Genomic DNA, 14,919 nt, shown 5'->3' with positions numbered 1-14,919 from the left:
AGAGCTGGGAGGGGTCCACTCTAAGCCCCAGGAAGAGAGGAGAGGCCAGAGGAGAGATCACAGAACTTAAAGTGAGAGGGAATAAAAGGCAGAAGGGGATGCACACATAGCAGCCTCTGGCTCCTGGTGAAACTGGCGGCCAGGCCACGAGCCCAGAGCTGAGGCAGCAAGATAGGTCCAGCGGAAGGGTGGTGAAGGTGCTCCTGTGGAATCCACCTCTTGCAGTGAGTTCTATGAGCCTGAGGCGTTGATGATGGAGGAAGAAGGGACGGTGATTGTTGGTCTGCTGGTGGGACTCAATGTGCTGGATGCCAACCTCTGCTTAAAAGGAGAAGACTTGGATTCTCAGGTAAGATGGGAGTTTTAACTCTAGATCAAACACCTTATTTGGGCCAGGGATTTTACATTGGCTCTGCAGACGTGTGCAGGAAGGGGCAGATGGCAGGGGGTGTCTGGCAAAGGGCTGTGCAGGGTGCTGTGCTGGACCAAAGCTGGAACACTGGCAGAAGTCTCGGGGAAGAGCGAAAAATAGCTCAGGCAAAGGCACAATGGCTCACACAGAGATTAAGCAAACATTAAGCGTTATTGACTTCCTGGTAAGTCAGGAAGTCTGGGGCAGACAGGTCTGCATGAGGAGTGGGAAAACAGGCTCGGGAGAGATTTGGGAAGTTAGATGGTAAAACTGAGCAGGATTTTCAGGCCATGAGGTGCAGAGTGCCCCTTGCTGGAGACAGCCTTCTCGTGATGGGCTTTTCCTCCTGCGTGGGAGCCAGTAGCCAGGGCTGAGGCCTAAGCTCCAGGTGGTGGAGGCTGTAAATCCAAAATCCAGACACTCTGCCCGGTCCTAACCTCCACCCCACTTCAGGAACTGTGGCTGGGCTGTTGCCCCGCCTTCTCCCCACTGCATGTTTGGGCATGAACCTAAAGCTTCCCCAATCGCTCCGTGAAGGAACCTAAAGCTTCCCCAATCGCGTCGTGACCAGGTCAGCTTTTTTTCTCCCCAGTAGTTTTCTTGTTTTGGCCTGTTGAATATTTTTCAAAAAATATAAAGAAGTTTTTTTGAAAAGAAACAAAGTATCATATATTGTCCTGTTACATAGAAATAGCTAATTCAGTGTTACTCTTTGGGATATATCCTTCCAGCACATGAATAAAAGGTGTGAGAGAGAGTGTGTGTGTGAGTGTGTCTTTGTATCTCAGAGACAGATGTTTGGAGCGTTCTTTTTTCATTAAACCAAAATGTGATTATTCCAAGAACACCATTTTGCAATTTCTTTATTTAACAATGTGTTCCACATAGCTCTTGATGTCAAGAGATATAAACCATTTTAAATGACCATGTGGTCATCCATTTTATGAATATACCATAATTTATTTAACCAATACTTTTTTTAATTGAAAAATAATTGCTTTACAATGGTGTGTTGTTTTCTGCCATACGACAACACAAATCAGTCATAATTATATATATATACATATAATTATTATCCCCTCCTTCTTGATTGTCCCTCCCTAACCAATACTTATTAATGTAAGTCATTTTCATGTTATAATGACAGTGTTATAAATATCCTTATACTTGTTTTTTAGTCTTGTCTGTTTATTTTCTTAGGATAAGTTTTGAGATTGCTGTGTCAGACTGCACAAGTTCTGCATGAGTGTTGTGAAAGCATGTGAGCGTTCTTGGTCTTTTTCAATCAGACAGAAAAAACTCTCTATCTCAAATTCGTGTTTTTGAGAACTAGGATGATGGAGTTTTGTTTTTTTTTTCATGTTTTATTATAAATATTATACAAGATTTTTCATGTTGTATTACAAACATTAAACAAGCCATTGGTGGTTCATCTTTTCCCACTCCTTTATTATAGATAAGGATATTTACCATTTGTCAGAATATTTGTTATAAAATTTTTTTTCTGCTCTCTCAGGGTTCGTTTTCCCTATAGACCTTTTTTTTTTTTCTTCCTGTGCAGTCGTGTTTAATGGACTTTTCCTCTATACCTTCTAAACTATTGTGCCTAGAAGGTCCTTCCACATCTAAAAATTAACTTAATTTTTAAATCACATGTATGTAATTTACATTTAAATAATCTGCCTGTCATTCTTTTTGACACAGTATGAAGTGGAAATCCAGATTTCTTATATAAGTACAGTAGTAAACCAGTTTTCTCAATATCATGTATCAAATATTATTATTTTGCCTACTAATTTGAAATTCCGCCTTTATCATGTGTTGAAATACCCATTATACTCAGAGGCTTATTGGTAGGCTCTCTATTTAGTCTCTGGATCTTTTTATTTCTGTGCTAGTAACATAGTCTTTTAACTACCAAAGCCATATAGTGTGCTTTATGCTCTGGCAGTTCACCTCCTACCTACTTTATTATACCACTTTTTCAGATTTAGTTGAGGCTGTCCATTTTCCATTCTGCCAAATGACCTTGAACATCATTTATTTTGTCAGATTCCAAAATGAAAATTTGTCTGGGATTTTTATTAAATAATAGATGTGATTGAGCCCCTGGCCTGTTCTTGTCATCAACATAATGCGTCTTACATGTCACTGTGAAGCATGAGTGTTTGCTGTTGCTATCTGAGAGGTCCTCTTCTCATGTTAGAAAGTGCTATTCTCTTCTAACTTTGCATTTTTATTTAAAAATGAATATTGACATGTACCAGCCACAGGTGTACATGTGTGCCCCCATCCCAAACCCTATGGCAAAAACCATCTCAATATTGTCAAGTAATTAGCCTCCAATTAAAATAATTAATTTTAAAAAAATGAATATTGAATGCTATCCAACACTTTTCGGCATCTGTTGAGATGTCATATCCATTTTTAGCCCATAATTACAATTGAATTAATTCTTGGGCTTCCTATTGTGATATTATTCCTGCATTCTTAAAATAAATCTTACTTGGTCATTGTACGTATACTTTTAGTGTACTCCTAGACTTAATGTCTGTGGTTTATTTGAGATTTTTGTGTTTCCACTTACAGGTTACACTTGTCTGAATCTTCCTTTTCTATACTGTCTTCCTAACTTTTCAGTGTCAGGATTGTATAATTTCATAAAATAAGTTGGATAATACTCTTTTCGTTCTTATTTTCTACAAAAGTTTGTTATAGCAAGAATTATTTTTCTTTAAATGTTTGTTAAAACTTGCTGGTATAACCATTTCAGCTCTTTATGATCTGCATACTTTGACCACTTTTATTTTTTGCATAGCTTTGGTCAATTTATTGGTTTCCTAAGCCTTATAAAAACCTTTGGTTTCCTAAGCCTTATAAAAACCTTTAGTCATTATATTTTTCCAGAAATCATTTATTTCATTCAGATCTCCTCTGTTAGTTGCATGAGAGTATTTTCTTGCAGCTTTTTAAAATCTCACTTTTCCAAATTGTAATATTGTGCACATGATAGAGTTTGTCTACTGTGTTGAGCTCAAAACCCAGATCTTGCTCTTTATTCATCACTTCTGCTTTGGGAGGAAGACTTTATCTGTCTTCTAGTCCATTAATTTCTACTTTGGATATTAATTCTTTCTCATTCTTCTGTTGTTTCCTTTTTTCCAATCAAATGTATATATATATATTTTTTAACTCTTTTTATATTATAGAAGAAGTACATGCTTGTTGGAAAAAATTAAGCAATTATAGAAGCATGTAATGTGAAAAGTGAAATTCAAGCTTCCCTTTTCTCCTCCCCCTTCAGTCCCACTTTTGTCCCCACAGGTAATGTAAAAACTTGAGGGACTACTTTCTCTATGCATTTATGTATACATAGGTTTCTGTTTTTGACTAAATCTTTTCTGGCTTTCTATTGCAGTGTTACAAATTAAGTCACATTAAAAATAGCAATCACTCATAGTTGATGGTTAGCTGAGCTCAGCAAGTTGATTCTGAAACACACCTGTGATTATAGGCAGTTGGTGGGTAGGACTGGAGTAGCCAAAGGCACGTGCTCACTGCCCTTTGAGTTGAGAAGGTCAGTGAGCAGGCGCTGGAGCAGCAGGGGTTTCCTGGGCATCTCTGTCTGCATCTGGTCTCTCCACATGGTCTCCAACATGGCACCTCAAGGTAGCCAGACTTCCCCACAGAAGCTCAGAACTTCAGAAGCATGTGCCCAAGGGAAAGAGCCAGGACGAAGCGTGTACTGCCTTTGTTAACCTAGCTGCAAAATTCACAGCCTCCTTCCTGCTGCTTTCTGCTCATTAAGACAGTGAGGCCACCCAGGTTCAAGGGTTGGGAATAGAGATTGGTGGGAGGCAAGACAGAGAAGTTGCAAAAGATGTATATATACGTATATATATGTCATATAGCTTTGGTTTTTAACATAAGTGGGGTTACTATAAGGAGTTAATGCTGTACATAGTATTCTTTGACTTAAAATTTTATCCTGGAGCTTTCTTCATTTCATTACATTTTCATTCCCTGCGTTCTTTGTTATGGTTGCATAGGGTTCTGCAATATGGCTATAATGTGACTGATTTAAATCTTTCTGTATTGATGGACCCAATTATCCTGTATTTCAGAGGAATGGCTTCACTTTCACTGGAGTCAATGGTGGCAGGCTAGGGCTCTCATTCACTCTCTCTCAAGTGCTTTATTTCTGGACAAAGCGCCTAACTTTGAGATGTTGAGGGATCTTGGACCTCCCTAGTTTCCTATAGCGGAGAATTTTCCCTGAAATACTGACTGGACCTTTTTACCCCAACTTGGGGAAAGGAGTCAGAGTTATCAGTTGAGGTCACCACTTTAAAGATCCAGGTCTCTCTCTTTTTTTTTTAAATTAGTTTGTACCCGAAGAACTTTGTTGATTTTTGTCAACAATTTGATTGTTGAATAAAGACAGAAAAACTAATCATTACTAAGTGGTAAAACTTCAGAATATTCCCTTGAATTCTGATTTTTAGTAAGTTTTTCTTCTAGAAGATGATGGGGTTATTTTTCTTTCGGTTTGTTTGCTTAATTGATACTTTAAGCTGATCCATCTAACTGACTGTTTAGGAAGGAAATAGGAGCATAAACACCATGGATTTTAAAGATAGTAAGGTTTGTGGAAAGTGGGGAAATTATCTTTCATTTAAACTGGTGCATTTTCTTTCAATCAGGTTGGAGTGATCGATTTTTCTCTCTACATTAAAGATGTGCAGGATCTAGATGGCGGCAAAGAGTAAGTTCTGCATTGTATGCTGCTCTTCATGATTTTAATGAAATTCTAGCAAAGAATGCTACTTTTTTAAAAATTGAGGTGTAATTGACATAACATTACATTATTTTCAGGTGTGCAACATAATAATATGATATTTGTGTATATTGTAAAGTGATCACCATAGTACATCTAGTGTACATCCATGACCTTAACATAGTTACAAAAGAATTTTTTTCTTGTGACAAGAGCTTTTAGAATCTACTGTCTTAGCAACTTTCAAATACGCAGTTTTGCTATTAACTGTAGTCATCATGCTGCACATTGCATCACTAAGCCTCCTTTATTTTATAACTGGAAGTTTGTACCTTATGACCCCATTCACCTTCTCCCCCACTCCCCAAACCTCTGGCAACCACCACCAGTCCCTGTATCTGTGAGTTTGGTTCTGTGTTTGTTTGTTTGTTTTAGATTCCACATATAAGTAAGATCATAAGGTATTTGTCTTTTACTTGTTTCACTTAGCATAATGCCCTCAAATCCACTCATGTTGTCAGAAATGGTAGGATTTTTTTTTGTGGATGAATAATATTTTATTATATAAATATACCACATTTTCTTCATTCATCCACTTAGGTTGTTGCTATAAAGGAGTGAAGTGAAAGTCGCTTGGTTGTGTCCGACTCCTTGCAACCCCATGGAAAATATAGTCCATGGAATTCTCCAGGCAAGAATACTGGAGTGGGTAGCCTATCCCTTCTCCAGTGGATCTTCCCAACCTGGGAATCAAACCAGGTCTTCTGCACTGCAGGCAGATTCTTTACCAACTGAGCTATCAGGAAGGTTGTTGCTCTATCTTGGCTATTATAAGTAATGCTGCAGTGAATTATGGGGGTGCATATACATATTCATGTTAGTTTTCACTTCATTTGGGTAAATACCCAGAAGTGGAATTGCTGAGTCATTTAGTAGTTCTATTTTTAATTTTTTGAGAAACTGCCATGCTGTTTTCCATAGTGGCTGCACTAATTTACATTCCCACCAGCACTCCACAAGGGTTCTCTTTTCTGTTTCCTGGCCGACACTTATTCTTTCTTGTCTTTTCGGTGATAACCATTCTAACAGGTGTGAGGTATTACCATACTGCGATTTTGTTTTGCATTTCCTGATGATTAGTGATGCTGAGCATCCTTTCATGTAACTGCTGACAAAGAATACTACTTTTGTTTTTGCATTGTTTGAAATTTAGTTTTTATTTAGCTGTTTTTAATTACAATGGTAATATGTTACTGTTCCCGTTGTTTGAGGAATTATGCTCTGAGGAGGAATAGAGAGTGCAAGGGCAATTTCCCCATTCACACTATCCCCCAGTCTCCATCTCAGTCCCACTCCCTGCCTCCTTCTTCAGAGGAAGCTACTCATGCATGACTCCTTCCGAGTCTTTTTTTTTTTTTTTAATGGCTTGCAAATGTATATTTGTTGGTAGTGTAATTTGCTTTATGATTTGTTTGGATGTAAATGGAAAAGCACTATTACATACTTAAGTTGCCACTAGACTTACTCTTAGATCACAGTGTGTCTTGGATGTCTTTTCATGCTGCATGTAACTACCTCATCTTTGTTAACAAGAGCATTAAAAGAAGTTACCCTGAAAAAAGAGACAGAAAAGAAGACAAAGCAAACAATGTGTATAACATGCTAAAATTTATGTTATAATAAAGAAGACATGATACTTGTATTTATATGTTGTACTTCCATATACATGGATCACTTCTAGAGAGGCACATAGACCTGAACACAAGTGTGGGAGGGAGTTTCACTGTAAAGCCTTGGGCTGTGTTTGAATATTCTACATCTGTTGTCTTTCACACGTCTTCATATTGAGGACTCTTCTGGTCTCAGCATCCTGGCAGTGCACCTTACCAAGGAAGGCATGCACCCAAAGTACCAAGTACTAACATTTGCTCACTTGGAATTAAAAATATATTCTTAATGTCTAAAAGAACTGGAAATGAGCTGATTATCCACCTTTAAGGGAATGCAGTCAGCCTTTCACACCTGAGGATGTTGAACCCACAGATATAGAGAGTCAGCAGTGCTATCCCATTTGTATGAGAGACGAGCAGTTGCAGATTTTGGTATCCACAGAGGTTTGGTATCCAGCCGTCCCCTGTGGATACTTAGGGACATCTGTAATTGAATGAATTGTGGAACATGCAAAATATTCCACACTGTGGTATGTTATACAGACATGAGAAAAGGCAAATTTTACCCAGTGTATAGTAGATTTAGAGGGATTTCCACAGGTATTATTGAGTGAGAAAAGTATAATACTGAGAAGTATATATATTCCATTTCTAAAACCCTCCAAGTCTCTTTTATATTTTAATTGCATATACTCTATATAAAAATATAGACAGATATTATGATTATCTGCACAGAGGCTACTCAACAAGCTGTCAGTATGTGTCACCTGGGAAAGCTATGTGAGGGCAGAAAGGTTAAAAAAAAACTATACTGACCAACAAATCCAGCATCTGTGGCATGAGTGTGGGTTGAATAATCTCATTTATGTACATGTGTATGTAAAGAAATTGGTGGGGGGAGGCTAACTTTAAAATGTTGAAGTCTTTTATGTATATAAATATATATGAAGTTTGCTGTTGTTGTTTTGTTTGTTTGTCACACTGCGTGGATTTTGGGATCTTAGTTCCCTAACCAGGAATTGAACCCACCCCCTTGGCGTTGAAAGCAGAGTCCTAATCACGGGAGCACCAAGGAATTCCCAGTGTCTTTTTTTTCAAACCCAGACTAATCAGCTTTGTGTTTTGAAGAGTCTTGTGATCTTCTTTTATGAGCCAACTTCTTTTCCTTCAGTATACCAAGGGCTGCTTCATCTCCTACCTCAGGAGCCATTTGCACATGGATTTTGCTGTCTCCACCTTGCATCCTGCTGGCATTCTCAAATGCTAGGGATGAGGTGGGAGGAGCATCTGTAGGGAGGACCCTTCCTGGGCAGCATTTCCAGTGTGTTCCGTGTCTTCCCAACCAGCCCTGCTGGTTCACTCAGGACCATGTAGACATTATTACACTCTGACTGTCTGTTGGTTTCCTGATGGCATTAATGACATTGGTACTCCTGCAAGGTGATTGGAAGGTTGGGGGACAATTACGAAGTATTAACCCTGAGTGAAAGGAATTCCTTGGGACTTCCCTGGTGTCCCAGTGGTAAAAATAATCCCTCTTGTAATGCAGGGGACACAGGTTCAATCCTTGGTCAGGGAGCTAAGGTCCTACATGTCAGGAAGCAGCTAAGCCCGTGTGCCACAACTGGAGTCCACATGCTGTATCAAAAAGACCAAGCGCAGCCAAATAAATAAATTTTAAAATATTCGTTGCAAAAAAAGAATTTCTCTATTTTTATGCTCTTTTTTAAAGGCATGAAAGAATCACAGATGTCCTTGATCAAAAAAATTACGTGGAAGAACTTAACCGGCACTTAAGGTAGGACTCCCTTCTTTTTCCAGTGTTCATTCTCAGTGCCCAATAATTGCCTCATGGAACTTTTTTGAGTTGCCATATATTTATAACTAACTTTTTTTCTAATCAGGAAGAAAGATTGTCATTCAGTGCTCGTGTGTTCAGGCTATAGAAGTATGATTTCTTGATAAAGAGCTTTGGGGAATCCTTTGGTCCTTTGTTCTGTGTAGTTATGCAACTTAGAGAGTAATGAATGAAACCTGACTCTCCACCCCTCAGCCTACAGCAACTTAGCTGGAAATCACTGCCTAGAAAGCACTGTTGCTGCTGGGAATCAGCGCACATCCCTCCAGTATCCTGAGCAGGAAAAGGAGTTGAAAACCACTGGGTTAGACCTTCAAAAGCAATTCAGTAGAGATTTAATATCTAGTGTTTTTTCTTTTTTTTTTGAAAGCAGGTATCTTTATCTTGAGTTTTCTTTTTAATTGGAAAGCTGCTCCTGTGTGTCATGAAACACTAGTTGTTGCAGGCGTTGAGGGGAGTGGATGGAGATTCTCAGCCTAACATTTTTGGGAGATATACTTCTCTCTCTGAACCCTCAACCCCTTTAGAAAATTTACTGTGCACATTAGCAGTGCTGTACGGGAGCAGCGTCTGTGACCCCCAAAGCCAATGAAACAGGCAAAGGATCTGGCGTGTTCTTTAGAACATACCTAAGTGGGGAATACATGTAAATCCATGGCTGATTCATGTCAATGTATGACAAAAACAACTACAATATTGTAAAGTAATTAGCCTCCAACTAATAAAAATAAATGAGAAAAAAAAAAAGAACATACCTAAGGAAGTGCACTTCTGAGCTCTCTGAGGTATGATGCTGACTACTGTTTTGAGAGAGAGATTCTTAATTCATTCCTTGTTTATTGAGAACTTTTGTAAGAAATAGATGTTGAATTTTATCAAATGCCTTTTAGCATTCACTAAGTTAATCTTGACTTTTATCCCTTAATCTATTGACATGATATAGTTTACTAAATGTATTTTTTCCACAGGGATAAACTACTTGATCATAGCTTGAATGATTTAATCATTCTCTTAAGGCATAATCTAATGTAACTATTCCATAATTTTCCCTCTGGCATGGTCTCAAGGTTATGCAGCCTCACAAAATGAATCAGAAAGCTTTGCCTTATTTCTGTGCCTGAGAACACCTTCTAGTTCATGAGCTCCTTGAAAATGTGAAGCTCCAAGCATGTATAGAGGCAACACTTTGCCAGCTTTTCAGTCTTTCCTGAGTTGTTAGTTCATCTAGCTTTTCTCCTCTTGAGGATGTATCTTGTTTGGTAATTTGTGTTTTCTAAGAAAAAGATAGGAATTTTATTGATACTTTGTGAGTTATATAGTCAGTACAGAATTGAAAATGCCATAGTCTTTAAACTTGTAATTCCTTCCATATCTTTTGTTTTGTTGTCTTTTTCATTTTGTGTCGATTTGTATTTTTATCTTTCTCCCACCCAATTCTTGAACCTTGTTTCCTTAGCCTTGAAAGATTTGTTTCTTGGTACCCCCCTCAATGGCAAAAAACACCAGTTTTTGGTAGTAGGGTCTATTGCCTAAAAGTGCAGGTTCTAGAGCCAGACTCCCTGGGTTCATAGGGGTATGAACTTAGTGACTTTTTCAATGTAAAGTTATGGTTTCCTCATCTGTAATACAGATTAACAATAAAATTTGCCTCACAGAATTGTGGAGAGGATTACATAAGTTGATGCATTTAAAATGCTTAGAACAAAAGAGACCCTGGTACATCATCCAAAAAGAAAATTACTACTATTATTGTTGTTGTTTATCAAGTCTACACTAGTTTTTTTGTGTATTTTTCAGTATGAAAGTAGAGCATGTTACTTAAAGAGTATGTGAAAAATGGGACAAAGTGTAAAAAATATTCAAAAATCAACTTTGATCCTACTACCCAAAAGTACCAATATCTTGTTATGAATATTACTTTAGATGTATGACCACCAGGGCATTTTGGTTCCCATCTATTGTGTCGGGAGAAACTCTGTTTTCTTTCCAATTGGCTAAAAAACAAATGGGTAGCATCTTTGGGGAAGAAAACATTGAAAACTTTTCAATTAATATACATATGTATTTAAAATCCTCATCTAAAAAAAAAATAAATAAATAAATAAAATCCTCATCTATGAGTTAATTGGAAACCCTTTGACTCTGCATTTCATACAGGAAATCTGGAAATCTCCATTCTCATTGTTTACAAATTGGGAAGACAACCTTCATAAGTTCACATTCACTTAATATTTTCTGTTCTACAGCTGCACAGTTGGGGATCTTCAAACCAAGATAGATGGCTTGGAAAAGACTAATTCAAAGCTCCAAGAAGAGGTTTGTGCCTTACCGAAATGCTTAAACCAGAATGACCTGAGGCTAAGAGAAATGGTGTGGTTGGGACATCTGACCAGAGCTGCTCGCTGGTAGGAGAGGGAAGTGCTAGCCTCAGACTGAGCTGCACGCAGGGCAGGCATTCTCAGAATTTCACACCCTCGGGATGTCTATGATCTGCCCTGGCCAGGGCTGCCGAGAGTCTGTGCAGCTGATCACGGACCAGTTCTCAGTGACTCAGGCTTCCTGACCTTGCAGTGGTCCAGCAGGAGACAGGTGCAGGTCCTCTTATGAATGTGCTGCTCCCTTCCTCTCTTACCACCTGTCCTGTGATGTAGTGTGTCTCCCTGCTGTCCGGAGGGCGCAGGCTCTGCCATGGGGTAGAAGTACCCTTGCCCGCCCCTCTGGTGTTTCGGCCTCGCAGGAGCGTGGAACCGGTCTCCCCACAGTGCGGTCTTTCTCTGCTTTCTCACTAGGGAGAGAGAGAATGAAAGGACAGGAAGAAGGAGGGCTGAGGCCGAGGAAGAAGGCTTGCTGCCCGTGCCTGGCAGGCTGCTTGGTGGACACATCTTGTCTCCTGCTAGCAGGAGGGGGGTTGCGCGCCCACAGGTAGCGGTCCCTGGCTGCTCGGGCCCCTCCAGCTCTCCCTGGCAAGGAGGGGCTCTGAGAGGGGCCAGAGGACGGCCGCCCCGTGGTGCAGGGCGGGTCACGGCCAGAAGGAGAGTCGCAGAGCACGCCTGTTAGTAAGGACTCCAGTTTAAGGCTCACTGCAGACTTCCTACGCTCTTCTCAGGGCCATGACCAGAACAACTTTCAGGAGAGGAGCTCAGATTTGTGAGAGGAGGTAGAAACTCAAAGATGAGCGTCACAGGAGAGACTTCATCGCACTTAGAACAGAAGCACTCCAATTCCTCTGGGGATGGAGTGGGCCTTTGGGCCTCACTTTCCTCATCTCCAGCCTGGGTGATAATTCATACCTTACAATAGTGTTGTAAAGATTAAATTAGGTTAATACCATATAAATGTGCCTTGCCTGACACTTGGCGTGTGGAGGCCCTCAAAGAGACCTTAGTTGATTTTAGAACAAGCAGATTCACTCTTTGTTCTCCCAGATGAGGTGGCATGATTTGTTTTTGTTGTTGTTGTTTTAGTTTTAGGGTTTTTAAATCATTTTTATTGAAGTGTAGTTGGTTTATAATGTTAAGTTACTTTCAGGGGTACAGAAAGTGAATTAGTTATATAAATACATACATCCACTCTTCTAGATTCTTCTCCCATATAGACCATTGCATAATATTGAGGAGAGTTCCCTGTGCTATACAGTAGGTCCTTATTATTACACGTTTTATATATAGTCGTGTGCATATGTTAGTCTCAATCTTCCATTGTATCCCTTTCCTCCCCCCTTTTACCCCTGGTAACCATGAGCTTGTTTTCCACATCTGTAACTCTTTCTCCACTTCGTATAGAAGTTCATTTGTACCTGTTTTTTAGTTTCCACATATAAACAATATCATATGATATCTCTGTCTGACTTACTTCACTCGATATGACCATCTCTAGGCCCATCCATGTTTCTGCAAATTGACATCATTTCATTCTTTTTTATTCCATTATATATATGTATATATATATATATATGTACCATGTCTTTACCCATTCCTCTGCTGATGAACATTTAGGTTGCCTCTGTGTCCTGGCCATTGTACGTAATGCTGCAGTGAACACTGGGGTACATGAATCTTCACATTATTGCTCTCTCTGCTTACATGCCCAGGCGTGGGATTGCTGGGTCATGGTAGCTCTAGTAATAGTTCCTTTTTTTAAGGAACCTCTATACTGTTCTCCACAGCGGCTGTACCAGTTTACAGGCCCACCCACAGCATAAGAGGGTTTCCTTTTATCCACACCCTCTCTGGTATTTATGGTTTGTAGGTTTTTTATGATGGCCATTCTGACTGGTGATATCTTACTGTAGTTTTGATTTGCCTTTCTCTAATAATTAGTGATGTTAAGCATCTTTTCATGTGCTTTTTTGGCCATCTGTATGTCTTTGGAGAAACATCTCTTTAGATCTTCTACCAATCTGTTGATTGGATTTTTTTTTTTTCTTAATACTGAGCTGCAAGAGTTGTTTGTGTATTTTGGAGATTAATCCCTTATTAGTTACTTTGTGAATATTTTCTCCCACTCTGAGGAGAGTTGGCACACCTTGAATGAATTTAGCTTTTGAAACTGAACCAACTGGGTTATTTTTTCTTCAAAAGCAAACAGTTGTAATAGAAAATGTGCTTTAAAAAAAAAAGAAAGAAAGAAAATGTGCTTTAGAGAGAAGTACGCCTCTTACCCAGGGTGTGGTCTCTGTCCTCTGAGGGTAGGACTGGAATTAGCATTTGGTTTTTGTCTGCTTCTTCCCTTGTAGCAACTAGCGCCTCCTTTCAAGCCTTAGTTTTTAGCTTGGGCACAGAAGTTATGTTTAGAAACCTCAGTCCTGGCTTCTGAGTCCGCGTGGACCTAGGCCTGAGCAAGAGAAGGCTTCAGGGCCCCATTCATGAATGGTGCTAGGAGCATAGCCACACACCAAGGGCACACGTCTTGCTTCTTTCTCCCTACCCAGCCTCACCTTCTGTCTCAAGGCTGGTTCACAGGCTGGATAAGGACAAGTTGGTTGGGGCGTTACTCCTCTATCTTGTCTTTCCTGCTGGCCTCTCCTCAGCAGGTCCATGAAGGCACCTGCTCCTAGATGCTTTTCCCTAAACTATACTCATTCAGGCAAGGAAGATGTTTTCCTCAGGCACATCTTTAGTGGTTTGGTTGTGATTCCACCCCCAGATTGTTTAATTATCTCTCTAGTGATAAGATATACTTTTGCTCATTGGCTAGAAAAACTAAAAAGAATGGGGGGGGGGCAGGAAATGCATAATCCCTTGGCTAAATGACAGCTATTTTTAACCCTTGGTATATAGCGTCCCCATCTCTTCCTAAGTTTTGTTTGTTTGTTTGCTTTTGATTTTCTTCTTAAGCATTTTTAAGTTGTGGGGGTTTTTTGTTTTGTTTTGTTTTAGGCCGCACCCTGTGGCATGTGGGGTCTTAGTTCCCCAACCAGGGATCAAAACCATGTCCCCTTCATTGGGAGCACCAAGTCTTAACCCCCACCAGAGAAGTCCAGTTGCTGTTGTTGTTTTTTTTAAACTAGACATGAGAACATACTCTATAACCTGCTTTATTTGATTATATCATAAGTATGTTCTCAAGTCATTAAAAGTTTTTATAAATATTTTAATAACTACTTGTTTCTTTTTTTTTGCTTTCACTATGATTTGTTAAACCATTTCTAGTATTCGACATTCAGGCTGTTTCTAATATTTTGTGTCCATAAATTTTTGCCCATGTGAAATAGATGGTATATTGTCATTTTTGTGAAAGAGTATCTGGGAAGGGCAGAGATCACTAGGGGCAAGGGTGGGAGAGAGATTTTACTATGTTTTTTTATCTTTGGAATTTTGTGACTGTATTACCTAATTCAAAACAAGGATTAAAAACAAAATTTCACATATGTAAAAATGCATTGTCAATTTTGAGGATGCTAAATGTTAGCTTTTAATTTGAGCAGTAAGATTCATTTTGATGTTAAGAAATATAAAAATCTTTCTTAATAAGCTTTCAGCTGCGACAGACCGAATTTGTTCACTCCAAGAAGAACAGCAACAATTAAGAGAACAAAATGAATTAATTCGTGAGAAAAGCGAAAAAAGCGTAGAGGTGAGAAATAGGCCTTGCAGGCACTCAGACATGTCCATCACAGACCTCAAGCTTGAAACGTGCAAAGATGCTCTGTTTCAAAGACGCCTTGGTACCCTAATGCCCCTCTCAGGCCGCCTGGACCACT

At 39.3% G+C, this 14,919-nt stretch overlaps 1 protein-coding gene across 3 annotated transcripts in view; it reads left to right on the top strand.

Moving 5' to 3' along the window:
* RUFY1 (RUN and FYVE domain containing 1) overlaps positions 1-14,919 on the top strand; it is a 62,867-nt gene that overhangs the window by 20,525 nt on the left and 27,423 nt on the right. For all 3 annotated transcript variants that reach the window (XM_043467015.1, XM_043467017.1, XM_043467016.1), the window contains exons 5-9: positions 226-349; positions 5,116-5,177; positions 8,592-8,657; positions 10,964-11,033; positions 14,691-14,792. In XM_043467015.1, the coding sequence (XP_043322950.1) occupies positions 226-349; positions 5,116-5,177; positions 8,592-8,657; positions 10,964-11,033; positions 14,691-14,792 (424 nt within the window). The remainder of the gene's footprint in view (positions 1-225; positions 350-5,115; positions 5,178-8,591; positions 8,658-10,963; positions 11,034-14,690; positions 14,793-14,919) is intronic.

Source organism: Cervus canadensis, chromosome 4 (assembly GCF_019320065.1).
Source record: "Cervus canadensis isolate Bull #8, Minnesota chromosome 4, ASM1932006v1, whole genome shotgun sequence".
NCBI lineage: Eukaryota > Metazoa > Chordata > Mammalia > Artiodactyla > Cervidae > Cervus > Cervus canadensis.
Note: the sequence above shows the minus strand (reverse complement) of the source record. Positions and strands in the feature narration are given on the sequence as shown.